The 25,030-nt window shown below is 47.0% G+C and overlaps 1 protein-coding gene across 1 annotated transcript in view; it reads right to left on the bottom strand.

Annotated features, from left to right (window-relative positions):
- The window catches only part of PHYHIP (phytanoyl-CoA 2-hydroxylase interacting protein), a 107,280-nt gene that overhangs the window by 23,387 nt on the left and 58,863 nt on the right, over nucleotides 1-25,030 (bottom strand). The window contains exon 2 of the mRNA XM_060787625.2: nucleotides 9,382-9,565. Coding sequence (XP_060643608.1) covers nucleotides 9,382-9,546 — 165 coding nt within the window. The 5' untranslated portion in view covers nucleotides 9,547-9,565. The remainder of the gene's footprint in view (nucleotides 1-9,381; nucleotides 9,566-25,030) is intronic.

The following is a 25,030-nucleotide window of genomic DNA, read 5'->3' as shown; positions in this document are numbered from 1 at the left end:
GGAAGGACTGGAGCCACTGCAGAACGGGACCTCCAAGACCCATCCCCACAAGGTGCCCCAGAAGGATACCATGGTCGACGGTATCCTTCTTGTACTATACCACTATACTGTAATATTATTAATAATATTACATGTTGTTGTTGTTCATTCGTTCAGTCGTCTCCGACTCTTTGTGACCTCATGGACCAGCCCACGCCAGAGCTCCCTGTCGGCCGTTACCACCCCCAGCTCCCTCAAGGTCAGTCCAGTCACTTCAAGGATGCCATCCATCCATCTTGCCCTTGGTCGGCCCCTCTTCCTTTTGCCTTCCACTTTCCCCAGCATCATTCCCTTCTCTAGGCTTTCCTGTCTCCTCATGATGTGGCCAAAGTACTTCAACTTTGTCTCTAGTATCTTTCCCTCCAGTGAGCAGTCGGGCTTTATTTCCTGGAGGATGGACTGGTTGGATCTTCTCGCAGTCCAAGGCACTCTCAGCACTTTCCTCCAACACCACAGCTCAAAAGCATCTCTCTTCCTTGGCTCAGCCTTCCCTAAGGTCCACCTCTCACCTCCGTAGGTGACTACTACAGGGAAGACCATGGCTTGGACTAGGCAATGGATCTTGGTTGCCAATCTGATGTCTCTACTCTTTACTATTTTATCGAGATTGGACATTGCTCTCCTCCCAAGAAGGAAGCGTCTCCTGATTTCCTGGCCACAGTCTGCGTCTGCAGTCATCTTTGCCCCTAGAAATACAAACCCTGTCACGGCCTCCACGGTTTCTCCCTCTATTTCCCAGTTGTCAATTATTCTTGTTGCCATAATCTTGGTTTTTTTGACGTTTAGCTGCAACCCGGCTTTTGCGCTTTCTTCTTTCGCCTTGATTAGAAGGCGAATATTACATGTAATATACATATAAATATAATACATCCAATAAAAGCCAAGAGCCAGCATTATTTTTTAAAAATGGTTAAATCAAGGTTTGGTTTTGGGATTTCACACATTCACACACACATTCCAGTGTGTATGTTTATCCCTGGGTGCCGAATCCGTGGAAATAGAGGGCGAACTGAAGTCTCTTCCAGCCAGTTAAAAGATTTAGACATTGTACCTATACTTTCATGTCGATGTTTGTTTATTAGGAGGTGTAAAAGTGTATTTCTTTCCTGTGAAGCTTTCCCAAAACGTTGGAGTGTGCCAGCTCTCCAGGCGATGCGTCAATGCCTTGTTTACAGCTCCAAAAAGCTGCCATCCCCTGTGATCTATCAAGAGCGCACCTATTTTCATCTGACGACTCTTGGCAGGCTTTTTACTGACAGTGTTCGCAGATGGCGAGCGCTGTTGGAAATTAGAAGCGCGGCGAACTACATCCTTCATTAAAAGCAGCACTTGGAGACTGTGGAATGTTGCAGTATTTATGGCTATCAGCAATTATTGATGAGCGAAATAGTATGTCTTTGCGAAATAGGGAAGCGTTTTATGGGCAACAGCACGATTTAGCAAAAAGTAAATACGTTGCTATTTACACTTCCAAAACTCAGGTTTCCTGGCATCCTAAAGGATTTATGCTCTCTTGTGTCTACACTAGGTAAACTTGGTTTTCAGTAGAAGTGCATCTACACTGCAGAATTAATAATAATAATAATAATAATAATAATAATAATAACACTTTATTTATACCCCGCTACCATCTCCCCAAGGGACTCGGTGCGGCTTACATGAGGCCAATAATAATAATAATAATAATAATAATAACAACAACACTTTATTTATACCCCGCTACCATCTCCCCAAGGGACTCGGTGCGGCTTACATGAGGCCAATAATAATAATAATAATAATAATAATAATAATAATTTATTTGTACCCCGCTACCATCTCCCCAAGGGACTCGGTGCGGCTTACATGAGGCCAATAATAATAATAATAATAATAATAATAATAATAATAATAATTTATTTGTACCCCGCTACCATCTCCCCAAGGGACTCGGTGCGGCTTACATGAGGCCAATAATAATAATAATAATAATAATAATAATAATAATACTTTATTTGTACCCCGCTACCATCTCCCCAAGGGACTCGGTGCGGCTTACATGAGGCCAATAATAATAATAATAATAATAATAATAATAATAACACTTTATTTGTACCCCGCTACCATCTCCCCAAGGGACTCGGTGCGGCTTACATGAGGCCAATAATAATAATAATAATAATAATAATAATAACAACACTTTATTTATACCCCGCTACCATCTCCCCAAGGGACTCGGTGCGGCTTACATGAGGCCAATAATAATAATAATAATAATAATAATAATAATAATTTATTTGTACCCCGCTACCATCTCCCCAAGGGACTCGGTGCGGCTTACATGAGGCCAATAATAATAATAATAATAATAATAATAATAATAATTTATTTGTACCCCGCTACCATCTCCCCAAGGGACTCGGTGCGGCTTACATGAGGCCAATAATAATAATAATAATAATAATAATAATAATAATACTTTATTTGTACCCCGCTACCATCTCCCCAAGGGACTCGGTGCGGCTTACATGAGGCCAATAATAATAATAATAATAATAATAATAATAATTTATTTGTACCCCGCTACCATCTCCCCAAGGGACTCGGTGCGGCTTACATGAGGCCAATAATAATAATAATAATAATAATAATAATACTTTATTTGTACCCCGCTACCATCTCCCCAAGGGACTCGGTGCGGCTTACATGAGGCCAATAATAATAATAATAATAATAATAATAATTTATTTGTACCCCGCTACCATCTCCCCAAGGGACTCGGTGCGGCTTACATGAGGCCAATAATAATAATAATAATAATAATAATAATAATTTATTTGTACCCCGCTACCATCTCCCCAAGGGACTCGGTGCGGCTTACATGAGGCCAATAATAATAATAATAATAATAATAATAATAATAATAATAATAACACTTTATTTGTACCCCGCTACCATCTCCCCAAGGGACTCGGTGCGGCTTACATGAAGCCAATAATAATAATAATAATAATAATAATAATAATAATAATAATAACAACACTTTATTTATACCCCGCTACCATCTCCCCAAGGGACTCGGTGCGGCTTACATGAGGCCGAGCCCAAATACAACAATACAAGCAATAATGACAACAATACAAGCAATTAAAATAAAAACATGGACAATAAAATAATACCACACGATTACAACTGTGGGAAGGCCAAATGTAAAATTGAAATTGGAAGTAATGCTGGAACATGGGCGAAAAAAGTGATGGGGCGTTTGTGGAAAACATTCAAGCAGACATAAAAAGTGCTTTGGAGGACAAAGTGCTATGGAATCATTATTCTGGGAAGGCACACTGGAACAACCACATCTTCAAGCTCCTTCTAAAGACTGCCAGAGTTGGGGCATGTCTGATGTCCTTAGGGAGTGAATTCCAGAGTCGAGGGGCCACCACCGAGAAGGCCCTCTTCCTCATCCCCACCAATCGCGCTTGCGATGATGGTGGGATCGCGACCAGATGATTGAAGAGATCATGTGGGTCCGTAAACAGAGATGCGGTTACGCAGGTAGGCGGGTCCCAAACCGTTCAGGGCTTTGTAGGTAAGAACCTTTCCTCCTTCCTTTCCTAAGAACCTTCAGAAATGGGGCTACAAAGTGGAATCTTCGACATGCGAGTGTGGAGAAGAGCCAACCACTGACCACCTGCTGCAATGCAACCTCAGCCCTGCCACATGCACAAGGGAGGACCTTCTTGCAGCAACACCAGAGGCACTCCAAGGGGACAGAGACTGGTCAAAGGACATTGAATCAACTACCAAACTCACACATTTTGTATTTTCTCTGTTTGTTTGCTTTGTTCTGTTAGAAATGTAATATAACTGACTGGCTGCCCTGACATGAGAAATAAAATAAATAAATAAGGTAAGAACCTGTACCTTGAATTGGGACTGGAAAATGAATGGCAGCCAATAGAGCTCCTTGAACAGGAGGGTTGACCGCTCCCTGTAAGGTGCCCCAGTTAGCAACCTGGCCACCGCCCGTTGGACCATGTGGAATTTCCGAGCCGTTTTCAAGGGCAGCCCCACATAGAGTGCATTACAGTAGTCCAATCTAGAGGTGACTAAGGCATGGACCACCTTGGCCAGATCCGCCTTCACGAGGTACGGTCGCAGTTGGCGCACGAGTCTTAGTTAAGCAAAGGCCCTCCCGGCCACCACCGACACCTGAGCTTCAAGCGTCAGTGATGAGTCCAGGAGGATGCCCAGACTGCGGACCTGTGACTTCAGGGGGAGTGCAACCCCATCCAACACAGGTTGCCACCCTATACCCCGATCCGGTTTATTATTATTATTATTATTATTATTATTAAACTTTATTTGTACCCCGCTAGCATCTCCCGAAGGACTCGATGCGGCTTACAAAGGCCAAGGCCTCAACACACAATATAGCAATACAATAAACAATACAACGATACAAAACAAAGCAAATTAAAACAATTAAGCATAATAAACAACAGGCAATAAGCAATACACTAAAACACAATACAACTGGGCCGGGCCAGAGTAATGGGTACAGGATTAAAAGTGCTGATGTGACAGGTGGTGTATAAGGCATTATAGGGCAAGTGCAGTGTGCAGTGTGCGCCAATCTTAGTTCTAATAAAGTGCTTCTGGGGCTTGGTATTGGAGATTTCCTATTCTGGGAAGGCACATCGGAACAGTTAGGTCTTCAAGTTCTTTCTGAAGACTGCCAATGTAGGGGCCTGTCTAAGATCTTTGGGGAGGGTGTTCCAGAGTCGGGGGGCCACCACAGAAAAGGCCCTGTCTCAAGTCCCCACCAGACGCGCCTGCAACGCAGGTGGGATCACGAGCAGGGCCTCTCCAGATGACTGAAGTGAGCGCATGGGTTCGTAGACAGAGATGCGGTCACGCAGGTAGGCTGGTCCCAAACCGTTCAGGGCTTTGTAGGTAAGCACCTGCACCTTAAATTGGGCTTGGAAAATAAACGGCAGCCAGTGGAGCTCCCTGAACAGGAGGGTTGACCTCTCTCTGTAGGGAGCACCAGTTAACATCCTGGCTGCTGCTCGTTGGACCAGTTGGAACTTCCAAGCCATTTTCAAGGGCAGCCCCACGTAGAGTGCGTTACAGTAATCCAGTCTACAGGTGACTAAGACATGGACCACCTTGGCCAGATCCGCCTTCCCGAGGAACGGTCGCAGTTGGCGCACAAGTCTTAGTTGAGCAAAGGCCCTCCCGGCCACCGCCGACGCCTGAGCTTCAAGCAAAAGTGATGAATCCAGGAGGACGCCCAGACTGCGGACCTGTGACTTCAGGGGGAGTGCAACCCCCTCCAGCACTGGTAGCCACCCTATACCCCGGTCCGGTTTACGGTCAACCAGGAGGACCTCTGTCTTGTCGGGATTAATCTTCAGCTTGTTCATTCTCATCCAGACAGCCACAGCGGTCAGGAACTCATCTAGCACTCGAGGGGCTTCCTTGGAGTTAGGTGGAAAGGAGTAGTAGAGTTGTGTGTCATTTGCGTAGAGATGGCACTGATCTCCAAAACTCCGGATGACCTCTCCCAGCAGTTTCATGTAGATGTTGAAAAGCATTGATGCCAATGAATCATCTGAGAAATGGTGTTGTGCCTCTGCTTGGAGTCTGTCCATGATCTTCTTGCAGCAGCTGAGGATGGGATTTATTGTTTCATCTGCTTCCTTGCAGAGTCTACACTTGGGATCTGTTGTCGACTTTTCAATTCTGGCTTTGATGCCAATGAATCACCTGAGCAAGGGTGTTGTGCCTCTGCTTAGAGTCTGTCCACGATCTTCTTGCAGCAGCTGAGGATGGGATCCATTGTTTCATCTGCTTCCTTGCAGAGTTTACATTTGGGATCTTTCATGGACTTTTCAATTCTGGCTTTGATGCCAATGAATCATCTGAGCCACGGTGTTGTGCCTCTGCTTGGAATCTGTCCACGATCTTCTTGCAGCAGCTGAGGATGGGATCCATTGTTTCATCTGCTTCCTTGCAGAGTTTACATTTGGGATCTTTCGTCAACTTTTCAATTCTGGCTTTGATGCCAGTGAATCATCTGAGCCACGGTGTTGTGCCTCTGCTTGGAGTCTGTCCACGATCTTCTTGCAGCAGCTGAGGATGGGATCCATTGTTTCATCTGCTTCCTTGCAGAGTTTACACTTGGGATCTGTCATCGACTTTTCAATTCTGGCTTTGATGCCAATGAATAATCTGAGCAACGGTATTGTGCCTCTGCTTGGAGTCTGTCCACAATCTTCTTGCAGAAGCTGAGGATGGGATCCATTGTTTCATCTGCTCCCTTGCAGAGTTTACATTTGGGATCTTTCGTTAACTTTTCAATTCTGGCTTTGATGCCAATTAATCATCTGAGCCACGGTGTTGTGCCTCTGCTTGGAATCTGTCCACGATCTTCTTGCAGCAGCTGAGGATGGGATCCATTGTTTCATCTGCTTCCTTGCAGAGTCTACACTTGGGATCTTTCATCGACTTTTCAATTCTGGCTTTGATGCCAATGAATCATCTGAGCAACGGTATTGTGCCTCTGCTTGGAGTCTGTCCACGATCTTCTTGCAGCAGCTGAGGATGGGATCGAATGTTTCATCTGCTTCCTTGCAGAGTCTACACTTGGGATCTTTCATCGACTTTTCAATTCTGGCTTTGATGCCAAGGAATCATCTGAGCAACGGTATTGTGCCTCTGCTTGGAGTCTGTCCACGATCTTCTTGCAGCAGCTGAGGATAGGATCCATTGTTTCATCTGCTTCCTTGCAGAGTTTACATTTGGGATCTTTCACCGACTTTTCAATTCTGGCTTTGATGCCATTGAATCACCTGAGCAAGGGTGTTGTGCCTCTGCTTGGAGTCTGTCCACGATCTTCTTGCAGCAGCTGAGGATGGGATTGAATGTTTCATCTGCTTCCTTGCAGAGTTTACATTTGGGATCTTCTGTCAACTTTTCAATTCTGGCTTTGATGGCATTGGTTCGAATGGCTTGTTCTTGGGTTGCCAGAATTATTATTATTATTATTATTATTATTATTATTATTATTATTATATCCAAAGCACAGGTTGTCCATCTCCAAAAGTTTTTTTTAAAAATTCCTATTTTGTAGTGGTTCGAATGGTGAAACAAGAGTCTACGAGTGAAAGGACGGAACAGGTCTTTGTTTTGAAGAGCGAACCTTGCCACGTCAACAGACCACAGCCACCTCTGCACTGCAGAGCTGTTTCTGTGGCAACGGTAAATGCAGAAGCACAACGGGAAGGGAAAACGGCAAGGAGTGGGGGAGATCTTCTCACCAAGAGGGAAACAGGGAGAGCAAGAAAGGAAGAGAGCGAGGAGAGAAAGGGTGTTAAACATTGCATAGCATTGCTATGGCAACCCATCCTGTTAAACAGCACCGAAAATTACCGACTCCTTTTCAGAGGGAGAAAGGTGTGAGTAATTCGTTCCATGACCTCCTCCTGCCTTTGTGAAGAAGGACACCTTCCTTCCGTAGTGTCTCTTTCCCAAATGGGCTTCTTCTTGCAAGGGATACACCTTCTGACGTTCATTGGATAGCTTCTGTCAACCCTCCATGGCTTGAAAATATTCCCCTCCCAAAAGCCCCCCACACAACCCTAGAATCCTCGAGTTGGAAGAGACCTGATGGACATCCAGTCCAACCCCATTCTGCCAAGAAGCAGGACAATTGCATTCAAATCACCCCCAACAGATGGCCATGCAGCCTCTGCTTCAAAGCCTCCATAGAAGGAGCCTCCACCACACTCCGGGGAAGAGATTTCCACTGCTGAACAGCTCTCATGGTCAGAAAGTTCTTCCTAATGTTCAGGTATATCTCCTTTCCTGTAGTTTGAAGCCATTGTTTCATTGCATCCTAATCTCCAGGGCAGCTCCCTCCTCCCTATGACTTCCTCTCATATCTTGATCCATGGCCCTCCTCGTGTCTCCTCTCAGCCTTCTCTTCTGCAAGATAAACCTGCGCAGCTCTTTAAGCCGCTCCTCATAGGGCTTGTTCCACAGACCCTTGATCTGCTCCCTCCTCCCTATGACTTCCCTTCACGTATTTATCCATGGCCCTCATCATGTCTCCTCTCAGCCTTCTCTTCTTCAGGCTAAACATGCCCAGCTCCTTAAGCCGCTCCTCATAGGGCTTGTTCTCCAGACCCTTGACCTGCTCCCTCCTCCCTATGACTTCCCCTCACGTATTTATCCATGCCCCTCATCATGTCTCCTCTCAGCCTTCTCTTCTGCAAGATAAACATGCGCAGCTCTTTAAGCCGCTCCTCATAGGGATTGTTCCACAAACCCTTGATCTGCTCCCTCCTCCCTATGACTTCCCCTCACGTATTTATCCATGGCCCTCATCATGCCTCCTCTCAGCCTTCTCTTCTGCACGCTAAACCTGCCCAGCTCTTTAAGCCGCTCCTCATAGGGCTTGTTCTACCGACCCTTGATCTGCTCCCTCCTCCCTATGACTTCCCCTCATGTATTTATCCATGCCCCTCATCATGTCTCCTCTCAGCCTTCTCTTCTGCAGGCTAAACCTGCCCAGCTCTTTAAGCCACTCCTCATAGGGCTTGTTCTTCAGACCCTTGATCTGCTCCCTCCTCCCTATGACTTCCCCTCATGTATTTATCCATGCCCCTCATCATGCCTCCTCTCAGCCTTCTCTTCTTCAGGCTAAACCTGCCCAGCTCTTTAAGCTGCTCCTCATAGGGCTTGTTCTACAGACCCTTGATCTGCTCCCTCCTCCCTATGACTTCCCTTCACGTATTTATCCATGCCCCTCATCATGTCTCCTCTCAGCCTTCTCTTCTGCAGGCAAAACATGCACAGCTCTTTAAGCCGCTCCTCATAGGGCTTGTTCTCCAGACCCTTGATCTGCTCCCACTTCCCTATGGCTTCCCCTCACGTATTTATCCATGCCCCTCATCATGCCTCCTCTCAGCCTTCTCTTCTGCAGACTAAACCTGCCCAGCTCTTTAAGCCGCTCCTCATAGGGCTTGTTCTCCAGACCCTTGATCATTTTAGTCACCCTCCTCCAGGTTGTCAACATCTCCCTTCAATTGTGGTGCCCAGAATTGGACACAAGTGTGATTCCAGGTGTAGTGGTCTAACCAAGGCAGAGTAGAGCATGGGGAGCAAGACTTCCCTGGATCTAGACATTCGACTCCTATTGATCCAGGTCAAAATCCCATTGGCTTTCTTATCCCATCAACTCCCTGTGCTGACTGGAGATGATGGGATTTGTAGTCAAACACGCAGGGTTAGGTGCAGCTCCCCAATCGCCTTTCCTGCCTCGCCTGTCCCATTTCCGCCAACGCAATGGCTCACCCGGTGTTTGAATTTGTTGGAGTTCTTGTTCTCCTTCTTGTTCAGGTCAATGAAGTAGTGGGTGACTCTGTCCAGGTCGCCAACGTCCATGGCCCAGGAGATCCGGAACGAGTCGCACGTGATGTTGTTGATCTCGATGCTGTGCGGGGTGGACAGCAACTCCATGATACGACCGGTTCGGCTCCTGGGGTTGGGATCAGAGAAAGAAGACATCGGTGAACCAGAAATAGACCTCACCTCTGAGGAAGCTTGCCATAGATGCAGGCGAAACGTCAGGAGAAATGCCTCTAGAACATGGCCATATAGCCCGAAAAAACCCACAAGAACTGAGTGATTCCAGCCATGAAAGCCTTCGAGAATACAATAATAATAATAATAATAATAATAATAATAATAATAATGTAATAATCTGGCTACCAGTATTAAAAAAACTCTAAAATTACAACAGCCAAACAGCAGAGAGGAAACAACCAGGCACAGATTAACACCTCTCAACAAGAGATTTTCCCAGGCTCAGCCAAGCCTTCAAATGCTAATCAAGGTGGTCAGCTGAAACATTCACACATAGCTCCAGCAGAGAAGAGTCCTTTGTCCCACCCCGGTCATTCCACAGATATATAAACCCATTTTCCTACTTCCAACAGACCTCACTACCTCTGAGGATGCTTGCCATAGATGCAGGCGAAACGTCAGGAGAGAATGCCTCTAGAACATGGCCCTATAGCCCGGAAAAACTTACAACAACCCAGTTGAAACATTCCCACCTAGCTCCAACAGACAAGAGACCTTTGTCTCACCCTGATCATTCCACAGATATATAAACCCAATTTCCTAGTTCCACCAGACCTCACTACCTCTGAGGATGCTTGCCATAGATGCAGGCAAAACGTCAGGAGAGAATGCCTCTAGAACATGGCCATATAGCCCGGAAAAACTTACAACAACCCAGTTGAAACATTCCCACCTAGCTCCAACAGACAAGAGACCTTTGTCTCACCCTGATCATTCCACAGATATATAAACCCAATTTCCTAGTTCCACCAGACCTCACTACCTCTGAGGATGCTTGCCATAGATGCAGGCAAAACGTCAGGAGAGAATGCCTCTAGAACATGGCCATATAGCCCGGAAAAACTTACAACAACCCAGTTGAAACATTCCCACCTAGCTCCAACAGACAAGAGACCTTTGTCTCACCCTGATCATTCCACAGATATATAAACCCAATTTCCTAGTTCCACCAGACCTCACTACCTCTGAGGATGCTTGCCATAGATGCAGGCGAAACGTCAGGAGAGAATGCCTCTAGAACATGGCCATATAGCCCGGAAAAACTTACAACAACCCAGTTGAAACATTCCCACCTAGCTCCAACAGACAAGAGACCTTTGTCTCACCCTGATCATTCCACAGATATATAAACCCAATTTCCTAGTTCCACCAGACCTCACTACCTCTGAGGATGCTTGCCATAGATGCAGGCGAAACGTCAGGAGAGAATGCCTCTAGAACATGGCCATATAGCCCGGAAAAACTTACAACAACCCAGTTGAAACATTCCCACCTAGCTCCAACAGACAAGAGACCTTTGTCTCACCCTGATCATTCCACAGATATATAAACCCAATTTCCTAGTTCCACCAGACCTCACTACCTCTGAGGATGCTTGCCATAGATGCAGGCAAAACGTCAGGAGAGAATGCCTCTAGACCATGACCATATAGCCCGGAAAAACCTACAACAACCCAGTTGAAACATTCACACCTAGCTCCAGCAGACAAGAGTCCTTTGTCCCACCCCGGTCATTCCACAGATATATAAACCCATTTTCCTACTTCCAACAGACCTCACAACCTCTGAGGATGCTTGCCATAGATGCAGGCGAAACGTCATGAGAGAATGCCTCTAGACCATGGCCATATAGCCTGGAAAAACCTACAACAACCCAGTTGAAACATTCACACCTAGCTCCAGCAGACAAGAGTCCTTTGCCCCACCCCAGCCATTCCACATATATATATATAAACCCATTTTCCTACTTCCAACAGACCTCACGACCTCTGAGGACGCTTGCCATACATGCAGGCGAAACGTCAGGAGAGAATGCCTCTAGAACATGGCCATATAGCCCGGAAAAACCTACAACAACCCAGTTGAAACATTCACCCCTAGCTCCAGCAGACAAGAGTCCTTTGTCCCACCCTGGTCATTCCACAGATATATAAATCCATTTTCCTACTTCCAACAGACCTCACGACCTCTGAGGATGCTTGCCATAGATGCAGGCGAAACGTCAGGAGAGAATGCCTCTAGAACATGGCCCTATAGCCCGAAAAAACCCACAAGAACCTAGTGATTCCAGCCATGAAAGCCTTCGGCAATACAATGTAATAATAATAATAATAATAATAATAATAATAATCTATATAAATAAAAATGGTATGTTCATTTGTGGGATGAACAGAACTCAAAAACCACTGGACAAATTGACACCAAATTTGGACACAAGACACCTAACAACCCAATGTATGTCCTCCACTTTGACTGAAGGATATACATTTTGTCATTTGGGAGTTGTAATTGCTGGGATGTATAGTTCACCTACAATCAAAGAACATTCTGCACCCCACCAACGATGGAATTGAACCAAACTTGGCACACAGTTCTCCCATGACCAACAGAAAATACTGGAAGGGTTTGGTGGGCATTGACCTTGAGTTTGGGAGTTGTAGTTCACCTACATCCAGAGATCACTGTGGACTCAAACAATGATGGATCTGGACCAAACTCTACACAAATACTCAATATGCCCAAATGTGAACACTGGTAGAGTCTGGCGAAAATAGAATCTTGACATTTGGGAGTTGTAGATACTGGGATTTATAGTTCACCTACAATCACAGAGCATTCGGAACCCCACCAACGATGCAATTGAACCAAACTTGGCACACAGTTCTCCCTGGACCAACAGAAAATACTGTAAGAGTTTGGTGGGCAGTGTCCTTTGGTTTTTGGAGTTGTAGTTCACCTACATCCAGAGATCACTGTGGACTCAAACAATGATTGATCTGGACCAAACTCTACAAGAATACTCAATATGCCCAAATGTGAACTCTGTTGGAGTTTGGGGAAAATAGAATCTTGACATTTGGGAGCTGTAGTTGCTGGGATTTATAGTTCACCTACAATCACAGAGCATTCTGAACCCCACCAAGGATAGAATTGGGCCAAACCTCCCACACAGAACCCCCATGTGGGCCACAGCAACGCGTGGCAGGGGACAGCTAGTAATACTAATAATAATACACAGTCCTAGACACTTGGGAAGTGTCCAACATGTAATCCAGTACGACAGCCAGCAGATCGTCTGCTGTGGACTCCTCTTCTTATGGGGCCCTTCCACACAGCCATGTAACCCAGAACATCAAGACAGAAGATCCCACAAGATCTGCTTTGAACTGGGTTATCCGAGTCCACACTGCCACAGATCCCAGTTCAAAGCAGATAATGAGGAATTTTATTCAGATGTGTGGAAGGGCCAACTAGAATAATAGAATCATAGAATCGTAGAGTTGGAAGAGACCTCCTGGGCCATCCAGTCCAACCCCATTCTGCCAAGAAGCAGGAATATTGCATTCAAACCACCCCTGGCAGATGGCCATCCAGCCTCTGCTTGAAAGCCTCCAAAGAAGGATCCTCCACCACACTCCAGAGCAGAGAGTTCCACTGCTGAACGGCTCTCACAGTCAGGAAGTTCTTCCTCATGTTCAGATAGAATCTCCTTTCCTGTAGTTCGAAGCCATTGTTCCCTTGCGTCCTAGTCTCCAGGGCAGCAGAAGACAAGCCTGCTCCTTCCTCCTCCCTAGAACTTCCCCTCACTTCTTGATCCATGGCCCTCCTCATGTCTCCTCTCAGCCTTCTCTTCTTCAGGCTAAACATGCCCAGCTCTTTAAGCCGCTCCTCATAGGGCTTGTTCTCCAGACCCTTGATCCTTGAGCTTAGTGTCAACATCTCCCTTCAATGGCGGTGCCCAGAATTGGACACAGTGTGATTCCAGATGTGGTCTAACCAAGGCAAAATAGAGCAGGGGAAACATGACTTCCCTGGATCTAGGCACTAGACTCCTATTGATCCAGGCCAAAATCGTGTTGGCTTTTTTTGCTGTCACATCACATTGTTGGCTCATGTTCACCTTCCTCCCCACAAGGACTCCAAGATCTTTTTCACACATACTGCTCTTGAGCTAGGCATTGTCCTCCATTCTGTCTCTTTGCATTTCGTTTTTTCTGCCTAAGTGGAGTATCTTGCATTTGTCCCCGTTGAACTTCATTTTGTTAGTTTTGGCCCTTCATCTCTCTAATCTGTCAAGATCGTTTTGAATCCTGCTCCTGTCCTCTGGAGTCTTGGCTCTCCCTCCCAATTTGGTCCCGTCTGCAAGCTTGATGATCCTACCATCTAACCCTTCATTTAAGCCATTCATGAAGATCCTGAGCAGGATTGGGTACAGGATGAAACCTTGCTGATGACCCTCCACTCATCACTTCTTTCCAGGACAAAGAGGAAGCCTTGGGGAGAATCACCCTCTGGGTTCGTCCATTTAACCCATTCCAGATCCACCTCACCGTAGTTTTGCCTCGCCCACATTGGACTCGTTTCCTTGCCAGAAGGTCATGGGGGACCTTGTCGAAGAAGGCCTTCCTGAAATCCAGACACGCTCCATCCACGGCATCATTCCCCGCATCTACCCAGCTTGTAGCTCTATCGAAGAAAGAGATCAGATGAGTCTGGCATGACTTGTTTTTGATAAATCCATGTTGACTATTAGCAATGACTGCATTTGTTTCTAAGTGTTTGCAGACCACTTCCTTGACCATCTTCTCCAGAATCTTGCCTGGCATCGACGTGAGGCTGACCGGACATCGGTAGTTGTTTGGGTCATCCTTGTTTCCCTTCTTGAAGATTGGGACCACATTGGCCCTCCTCCAATCTGCTGGAACTTCTCCCATTCTCCAAGAACTCTCAAAGATGATTGCCTACGGTTCCAAAATGACTTCCACTAGGCAGCATAGAAGCAATACAATTTAGGCTTTTGTGCAACTATAATTTCACCAAAGTGGCTTCGAGAAAACTGTTACATGCTGTTAGTCTACAAAGTGATTCATTTTTTTAATATATATATTTTTGTGTGTGTCAGGAGCGGCTTGAGAAACTGCAAGTTGCTTCTGGTGTGAGAGAATTGGCATCTGCAAGGACATTGCCCAGGAGATGCCCAGATGTTTTACCATCCTAAGGGAGGCTTCTTTCATATCCTGGCATGAGAAGTTGGAGCTAACAGATGGGACCTCACCCCACTCCCCAAGTTCAAACTGCTGACCTTTTGGTCAGCAAAAATTGGCCGTCTGCAAGGATGTTGCCCAAAGGATGCCCGGATGTTTTACCATCCTGTGGGAGGCTTCTCACATGTCCCCACATGGGAAGCTGGAGCTGACAGATGGGAGCTCACCTCAGTCCCCAGATTTGAACCACTGACCTTTTAGTCAGCAAGAATTGGCTGTCTGCAAGGATCTTGCCCAGAGGACACCCAGACATTTTACCATCCTGTGGGAGGCTTCTCTCATGTCCCCACATGGGAAGTTGGAGCTGACAGATGGGAGCTCACCTCAGTCCCCAGATTTGAACCACTGACCTTTTGGTCAGCGAGAATTAGCTGTCTGCAAGGACGTTGCCCAGAGGACACCCAGACATTTTACCATCCTGTGGGAGGCTTCTCTCATGTCCCCACATGGGAAGCTGGAGCTGACAGATGGGAGCTCACCTCAGTCCCCAGATTTGAACCACTGACCTTTTGGTCAGCGAGAATTGGCTGTCTGCAAGGACGTTGCCCAGAGGACACCCAGACATTTTACCATCCTGTGGGAGGCTTCTCTCATGTCCCCACATGGGAAGCTGGAGCTGACAGATGGGAGCTCACCTCAGTCCCCAGATTTGAACCACTGACCTTTTGGTCAGCGAGAATTGGCTGTCTGCAAGGACGTTGCCCAGAGGACACCCAGACATTTTACCATCCTGTGGGAGGCTTCTCTCATGTCCCCACATGGGAAGTTGGAGCTGACAGATGGGAGCTCACCTCAGTCCCCAGATTTGAACCACTGACCTTTTGGTCAGCGAGAATTGGCTGTCTGCAAGGACGTTGCCCAGAGGACACCCAGACATTTTACCATCCTGTGGGAGGCTTCTCTCATGTCCCCACATGGGAAGTTGGAGCTGACAGATGGGAGCTCACCTCAGTCCCCAGATTTGAACCACTGACCTTTTGGTCAGCGAGAATTGGCTGTCTGCAAGGACGTTGCCCAGAGGACACCCAGACATTTTACCATCCTGTGGGAGGCTTCTCTCATGTCCCCACATGGGAAGCTGGAACTGACAGATGGGAGCTCACCTCAGTGCCCAGATTTGAACCGCTGACCTTTTGGTCAGCGAGAATTGGCTGTCTGCAAGGACGTTGCTCAGAGGACACTCAGAAATAGGGTTTTGCTCAATGCCATCAGTAGATTTCCTTGGTGTCCAAGAGTCTTTAATCAACAACATCTTTTGCTGGATGGACTTTTGAATCTCACTCCGGTTCCAGGAACAGACCGCAGGAAACGTGGGCAGCACAACCAACCATATCACCCTGAAAAACACAACAGCGGCAGGGAAATCTTGCCAACTCTGCTTCTCCCCGGCATTTCCCTTTTCCTGCTGCCAGCTTCCTCGGGGAGAGAGATGGAGATGGTGAAGCATCTCGCGGGGAAGCATCCAAGACTCAAGCATAGCACCCAACGACAAGACACCTCACCCAGAGCTCGGAAGGGTTCCTTCTGGAGATTAGAGTACCCAGAATTTCCTCAGTGCAACACAAATGGAGATTTTGGGAATGAACGTCCAAAAAGGATGTTTTTCAATATCGACCCACCAGTTACCTGGTCTTTTGGAGTGCAGAAAGCAAATGATAGCAGTGGGGGTTATATTTTAGTGGATTTTTCTCTATTACTATGGTTTTTCTTTTTCAACATCCTGTTCAGGATCTTTATTAATGGCTTAGATCAGTGTTTCTCAACCTGGGGGTCGGGACCTCTGGAGGGGTCGCGAGGGGGTGTCAGAGGGGTCGCCAAAGACCATCAGAAAACACAGTATTTTCTGATGGTCATGGGGTTTCTGTGTGGGAAGTTTGGCCCAATTATGTCCTTGGTGGGGTTGAGAATGCTCAGATTTGAACTATACATCCCAGTAACTACAACTCACAAGTGTCAATGTTTATCTTCCCCAAACTCTACCTGTGTCCACATTTGGGCATATTGAGTATTCATGCCAAGTTTGGTCCAGATCCATCATTATCTGCATCCACAGTGCTCTCTGGATGGAGGGGAACTACAACTCCCCAACTCAAGGTCAATGTTCACCAAACCCTTCCAGTGTTTTCTGTTGGTCATGGGAGTTCTGTGCACCAAGTTTGGTTCAATGCCATCGTTGGTGGAGTTCAGAATGCTCTTTGATTGTAGGTGAACTATAAATCCCAGCAAACTCCACCTGTGTCCACATTTGGGCATATTAAATATTTGTGCCAAGTTTGGTCCAGATCCATCATTATCTGCGTCCACAGTGCTCTCTGGATGGAGGGGAACTACAACTCCCAAACTCAAGGTCAATGTTCACCAAACCCTTCCAGAGTTTTCTGTTGGTCATGGGAGTTCTGTGCACCAAGTTTGGTTCAATGCCATCGTCGGTGGAGTTCAGAATGCTCTTTGATTGTAGGTGAACTATAAATCCCAGCAAATACAACTCCCAAATGACAAAATCAATCCTCCAACCCCACCAGTATTCAAACTTGGGTGTCTTGAGTATTTGGGCCAAATTTGGTCCAGTAAACGAAAATACATCAGATATTTACATTACAATTGATATCAGTAGCAAAATGAAAGTTATGAAGTAGCAATGAAATTGATTTTATGGTTGGGGGGGTCATAAACGGATTGATTACTGCAACGCGCTCTACGTGGGGTTGCCCTTGAAGACTGCCCGGAAGCTTCTGATGGTCCAGCGCTCGGCAGCCAGGTTGCTAACGGGAGCGGCACTCAGGGAGCACACCACTCCTCTGCTGAACCAGCTCCACTGGCTGCCAATCCGCTGCCGTGCACAATTCAAGGTGCTGGCTTTAGCCTATAAAGCCCTAAACGGTTCTGGCCCTGCTTACCTCTCCGAACGCATCTCCACCTATGAACCGACCAGAACATTAAGATCGTCTGGGGAGGCCCTGCTCTCGATCCCGCCTGCGTCACAGGCGCGCTTGGCAAGGACGAGAGACAGGGCCTTCTCAGTGGTGGCCCCCCGGCTATGGAATGCCCTACCAGCAGACATCAGACAGGCACCTTCGCTGCTGACCTTTCGGAGAATGGTTAAGACCTGGCTTTACGAACAAGCGTTTGGTTAAGCAGTGCAACCAATCATAGGAAGACGGTAAATGGAACGTAGGAATGGCACAAGGATTATGAGAACGGATCTGATTTCAACTGAAGCGTTATGTTATGTCTGTTTTGTTGATCTGTCCTGTTGATTGTTAACTGTTGTGGATTGATGCTGTTGATCCTGTTTGTTGCATTGTTATGTTTTAATTGCACTGACACTGTTTGATAATTGTACCATGTAAACCGAATTGAGTCGCCTGTCAAGGGCTGAAAAATGCGGTATAGAAATAAAGCAAATAAATAAATAAATAAGAACTCTATTAAGGGGTTGTGGCAATAAGAAGGTTGAGAACCACTGGCTTAGATGAAGAGTTAGAAGGCACGATCATCAAGTTTGCAGACGGGACCAAATGGGGAGGGAGAACTAATGCTCCCGAAGGCAGGAGCAGAATTCAAAAGGATCTGACCAGATGAGAGAGATGATGGGCCAAAACTAACACAATGGAGTTCAACAGGGACAAATGCAAGAGACACCACTTAGGAAGAGGGGGAAAAAGGAAACGCAAAGAGACAGAATGGGAAATGCCTGGCTCGAGAGCAGTACGTGTGAAAAAGATCCGGGAGTCCTCGTGGACAACAAGTTAAACATGAGCCAACAGTGTGATGCGGCGGCAAAAAAAGCCAATGGGATTTTGGTCTGCATCAAGAGGAGCCTAGTGTCTAGATCCAGGAAACTCATTACTCCCCATTGCTCTATTCTGTTTTGGTTAGACCACACCTGGAATACTGTGCTCAATTCAGGGCCAGGGGCGGCTCATCCATTACGCGAAGTAAGCGGTCGCAGAACACTTCTTTTTTTGCCAGGGGCGCAGAGGTGCCTCTGTAAATGCCCCTCGACTGCCACTTGAGGAGCACCCCCTCAAAAAAAAAAAAAAAAGAAAGCCGAGGCTCCCCCCGACTGCTAGGTGACTTTTGGTGCATGCCTCCGGATCCAAAGCGAGCCAGGCAAGGGAGCAAATGCGGCAAGTGTAGTTACTGGGATATATAGTTCACCTACAATCAAAGGCATTCTGAACTCCACCAATGATGGAATTGAACCAAATATGGCACACAGAACTCCCACGACAAACAGAAAATATATATCAATGATTGGTGGGGGGGGGGGGGCAAAATACTGTTTGCTTGCCATTGAAAATTACCTAGGGCTGCCTCTGTTCAGGGCACCCCAATTGAAGGGAGATGTGGTGGGACCGAGAGCAGAGCCTCCCCAGAAGATTTTCGTCTCTGCAGTAGTTCATAGAGGGAGGTGCATTATGACAGGTAAATTGGACCAGGGCCGTATAGGGCTTTACAGGCCAAAGCCAGCACTTTGAATTCTGCTCGGTAGCAAACTAGCAACCAGTAAAGCTGGCACAACATGCGAGTTGTGTGCTCCCTGTATGCCATCCCAGTTATTAACCTGGCTGCCTCTCGCTGGACTATTTGAAGCTTCCGAACAGTCTTCAAAGGCAGCCCCATGTAGAATGCATTGCAGTAGTCTATCCTAGATGTAGGCACCCCCGGTGGCACAGTGGGTTAAACCTCTGTGCCGGCAGGACTGAAGACCGACAGGTCGCAGGTTCGAATCCGGGGAGAGGCAGATGAGCTCCCTCTATCAGCTCCAGCTCCTCATGCAAAGGGGGCATGAGAGAAGCCTCCCACAAGGATGATAAAAACATCACAAAATCATCCAGGCGTCCCCTGGGCAACGTCCTTGCAGACGGCCAATTCTCTCACACCAGGTCACTCCTGACACGACAAAAAAAAAATTCCTAGATGTAACAAGAGCATGGACCACTGTGGTCAAGTCTGACTTCCCAAGTTATGGGTGCAACTGGCACACTAGTTTTAATAGTGCGAAAGCCTGAAAGCCCGAGGTTCCAGGCTCAGCTATGAGTCCAGGAGGACTCCCAAGCTGAGAACCTGTGCCTTCAAGGGGAGCGTAACCCCATCCAACCCTATTTATGTATTATGTAACCCTATTTATTATTTATTATTTATTTCATGCCTTTCTACCCCGCCCTTCTCCCCTCAAAGGGGGGCTCAAGGCGGCCTCACATAAGCATCATGTCATGCTGTCAGCATATAACAACAAAGATTACAGTTAAAACAGTAAAAATCATTAAAAACATTATGCAAATTAATTCACAAGTTCATTAAACAATAAATTAAAACATGCCGATTAAAACCAAGACCAAGTTGGGTAAATCCAATGTCGCTGATGTCCTAAATTTCCTTTCCAATTGCCCCTGTCCACTAGTCGAATGCGTGGTCCCAAAGCCAAGTCTTCAATTGTCTTCTAAAGGACAGGAGGGAGGTGGCCAACTTGATGTCCTTTGGGAGGAAGTTGCACAGACGGGGGAGCCACTGCCGAGAAGGCCCTGTCTCTCGTCCCCACCAACCGCATTTGCGAGAGTGGTGGGATTGAGAGCAGGGCTCCCTCGGACAATCTTAAGCTTTGTGATGGTTCGTAACAGGAGATACGTTTGGATAGGTAATCTGGGCCAGAACCATTTAGAGCTTTAAATGTTAAAACCAACACTTTGAATTGTGCCCGGAAGCTGATCGGCAGCCAGTGGAGCTGGTGCAGCAGAGGAGTAGTACGCTCTCTGTACGCCGCTCCAGTGAGCAGCCTGGCTGCTGACCATTGGACTAGTTGAAGCTTCTGAAAAGTCTTCAAAGGCAGCCCCACGTAGAGAGTGTTGCAGTAGTCTATATCCTGTTCGGCCCTGTGACTGTCCAGGAGGACCTCTGTCTTGTCTGGATTCAACTTCAATTTGTTCACCCTCATCCAGACCATCACAGTTCAGGACCTCAGCATCTGGTGGAAATGAGTAATAGAGTTGGACGTCATCTGCATATAGATGGTATCAGACTCCAAAACTCTGGATGATCTCACCCAACAGCTTCATGGGAGACAATACTGAGCCCTGCAGGAGCCCACAGGACAATGGCTGTGGGGCCGAGCAGGTGTCCCCCAGCAACACCTTTTGGGTACAATCCTACAGGAAGGACTGGAGCCACTACGGAAGAGTACCTCCAAGGCCCATCCCCACAAGGAGGTCCAGAAGGATACCGTGGTCTATCTCAGACTCAATTCCATGTTCAAATGACCCATTCAGTTGAGTTTGGAGATTATTGCTGGGTTTGCGATGCAACTGAGTCATGTCTGATTCTTGCTGGAGGTCACCAAAGCCATTACGGTTCCACCAACGATAACCAGTTCTGCCCTCCTTGCTCCAAGACCATCTCCAGATAGTAACCCTGTAGTTGTTGCTTGTTCCTTCCTTCCCTCCCTCGCTCCCTTTTGGCCTCATTAATTTATATTTTCCCAATCCGAGGAGCCATCTGAACAGCGAATACCATCCCACACGATGATGCCTCCTCGGCAGAGCAGATGGCTCCTCGCAGGTGTTGGAGCAAAGGGAGCGCATTGCAAGCCACAGAAGGGAGAGATTCGGAGCAGATGGCGCCGAGGAGGGAAAGGGGCGCATGGCCAGCAGGCTCCCAAAGAGCATGGAGAGTGTTTGCGAGATGTTTGTTTTGGAGCTCGAAGGAGGGAGGAATTTCAGGTAGGGAGGGCAACACGTGTCTCGACACGTGGAGAGAGCCTCAAGAAGAATCCCAAAGCGCCAACATTATGCGGCTTGGTGTGGCGGCTGAAATAGCCTCCTCTTGCTAGTTCCTCTGCCGTGAAGTGGAATGGTAACTTCCCATCATGGATACGTTGGATCATTGAATAGTCCCGTTGCACAAACAATACGGAGGCATGCTCTAGGAGCAAACATGTGCCACATACACTGCGCATAACCTGGGAATGAAAGGCATTAGCACCATTGGGTTGTTGTAGGATTTTTCAGGCTATATAGCCATGGTCTAGAGCAGTGTTTCTCAACCTGGGGGTCGGGACCCCCGAGTGGGTCGCGAGGGGGTGTCAGAGGGGTCGCCAAAGACCATAAGAAAACACAGTATTTTCTGATGGTCATGGGGATTCCATGGGGGAAGTTTGAGCCAATTCTATTGTTGGTGGAGTTCTTTCAGAATGTTCTTTGATTGTAATGAACTATAAATCCCAGCAACTACAACTCCCAAATGTCAAGATCTATATTCCCCAGACTCCACCAGTGCTCACATTTGGGCATATTGAGTATTCATGCCAAGTTTGGTCCAGATCCACCACTGCATGAGTCCACAGTGCTCTCTGGATATAGGTGAACTACAACTCCCAAACTCAAGGTCAATGCCCATCAAACCCTTCCAGTGTTTTCCATTGTTCATGGGAGCCAAGATTGGTTGAAATCCATCGCTGGTGGAGTTCAGAATGCTCTTTGATTATAAGTGAACTATAAATCCCAGAAACTACAACTCCCAAATTACAAAATCAACCCTCCCCCAACCCCACTAGCATTCACATTTGGGAGTATTGGGTATTTGTGCCCAGTTTGGTCCAGTGAATGAAAATACATCTTGCATATCTGATATTTACATTATGATTTATAACAGTAGTAAAATGACAGTTATGAAGTAGCAACGAAAACAATATTATGGTTGGGGGTCACCACCACATGAGGGGCTGAATTAAGGGGTCACGGCATTAGGAAGGTTGCGAACCACTGGTTATGGTCTAGAGGCATTCTAGATGGCCATGGTCTAGAGGCATTCTCTCCTGACGTTTTGCCTGCATCTATAGCAAGCATCCTCAGAGGTTGTGAGGTCTGTTGGAACTAGGAAAAATCAAGGTGGTCAGTTGAAACATTCACACCTAGCTCCAACAGACAAGAGTCCTTTGTCCCACCCTGGTCATTCCACATTCCCTTTTTCGTAGTTCCAACAGACCTCACTACCTCTGAGGATGTTTGCCATAGATGCAGGCAAAACGTCAGGAGAGAATGCCTCTAGAACATGGTCATATAGTCCGAAAAAACCTAGAACAACCCAGTGATTCCGGCCATGAAAGCCTTCGACAATTATCACCAGGGTAAAAATGCTGTAACGAATTAATAAATAACAGTAGAAACGTCTAACCTCGGCTCACCAGGTTTTCCCTGCATTTCCTTGCCAGACTTGTGCTAACGCAGACATCCGTCCCAAGCTGTGTTCATACACGTCCCAGAATCGCATTCCACCCTTGGCAAATGGTTAGAGTAAGTCGTAAAACAATCTATTTGTAAGCGCATTGGAGACAATTGGATAATTGCATGCACTCAACGTGGATTATTTGAGGACAAATCGCGCCAAACCTGATTTCCTTCTTTTAAGAAAGCGGCTGGTTTGGTTTGTAATTAAGACGCAGCGGTAGAGCAGGAGCGACTGACAGAGCTCTTTGCAGCAACCGTTTGCACACCACACAATCAACCACGAGTTTGCTCCAGCCGGAGTTGTTCTGCAGTCTGCGATCTTAAGGACGTTTGCCCAAAATTGTGTTGCTGCAGGAAAGCTGTAGACCTTGGGCAGCAGATAAACAAATGGCACCAAAACTTACATTATTAATAATATATGATGATGGTAACAAAAACCCGTTTGAGCCATTATGGCAGTGCTTCTACACCTTCCTAATACCGCGTACTTCCTAATGTGGCCATGTTCTAGAGCATAGGGCTGGTCAATTCGTTTCGTTAATTCGTAATTCGTTAAAAAATTCGTTAATTTTTGAATTACGAAACGATTACAAAACTTATTTTTAAACCTGGAAGTGTTTTTAAATATCGAAACGGCAGGCGCCAAAAAATTTTGTATTTCCGTCCATTTCGGAAATACGTAAGATGGCCGCCTGGCTTGCTGGGAGCTCTCCTCTCTCGGCGCCGGCTGAGCAAGCGAGAGGGCGAGCGAGCGAGAGGGCGAGCGGCGAGCGAGAGGGCGAGGGCGAGCGGCGAGCAAGAGGGCGAGTGAGAGGGCGAGCGGCGAGCGAGAGGGCGAGGGCGAGCGAGAGGGCGAGCGAGAGGGCGAGCGAGAGGGCGAGCGGCGAGCGAGAGGGCGAGGGCGAGCGAGAGGGCGAGCGAGAGGGCGAGCGGCGAGCGAGAGGGCGAGTGAGAGGGTGAGGGCGAGCGGCGAGCGAGAGGGCGAGTGAGAGGGCGAGCGAGAGGGCGAGAGGGAGGTCTCCTTCTCTTTCTTTCATTGGCTCAATGCTGTAGCATCCTGGGAGTTGTAGTTTGGCAGCCTGGGAAAAAGAGCCCCTCCTGGAAGGAACCCATCCTAGCGAGAGGGCGAGAGGGCGAGCGAGAGGGCGAGTGGCGAGCGAGAGGGCGAGCGGCGAGCGAGCGGCGAGCGAGACGGCCCGCCAGAGTGAGTGCCTGCCTTCCCTCAATAATAATTTCTCCTCCCTATTCTACTAAATTAATAATTAAATTTAAAAAATATTTTAAAAATATTGGAAAAAAAAGGGCGCCATCTTTACAAAATGTTTTGTAAATATTTACGAAATTTCGTAAATACCGAACTTTTTTTGGGGAAAATTTTGTAATTATTTTAAATATCGAAACAAAAAAACACCCCAATTACAAATCGATTTTAGAAACAATTTTTTGCGTTGTTACCCAGGCCTAGTTCTCAACCTGGGGGTCGGGACCCCCGGGCAGGTCGCGAGGGGGTGTCAGAGGGGTCGCCAAAGACCATAAGAAAACACAATATTTTCTGATGGTCATGGGGATTCCATGGGGGAAGTTTGAGCCAATTCTATCGTTGGTGGGGTTCAGAATGTTCTTTGATTGTAATGAACTATAATTCCCAGCAACTACAACTCCCAAATGTCAAGGTCTATTTTCCCCAGGTTCCACCACCAGTGTTCACATTTGGGCATATTGAGTATTCATGCCAAGTTTGGTCCAGATCCACCATTGCATGAGTCCGCAGTGCTCTCTGGAGATAGGTGAACTCCCAAACTCAAGGTCAATGCCCATCCAACCCTTCCAGGGTTTTCCATTGGTCATGGGAGCCAAGATTGGTTCAAATCCATCGCTGGTGGAGTTCAGAATGCTCTTTGATTATAAGTGAACTATAAATCCCAGCAACTACAACTCCCAAATTACAAAATCATCATTGTTTCATCATTGTTTGATCCATCATTGTTTCAGTCCACCGTGCTTTCTGGATGTAGGCGAACTACAACTCCAAAACTCAAGGTCAATGCTACCAAGCCGTTCCAGTATTTTCTGTTGGTCATTGGAGTT

This window comes from Anolis sagrei, chromosome 7 (assembly GCF_037176765.1).
Source record: "Anolis sagrei isolate rAnoSag1 chromosome 7, rAnoSag1.mat, whole genome shotgun sequence".
NCBI lineage: Eukaryota > Metazoa > Chordata > Lepidosauria > Squamata > Dactyloidae > Anolis > Anolis sagrei.
Note: the sequence above shows the minus strand (reverse complement) of the source record. Positions and strands in the feature narration are given on the sequence as shown.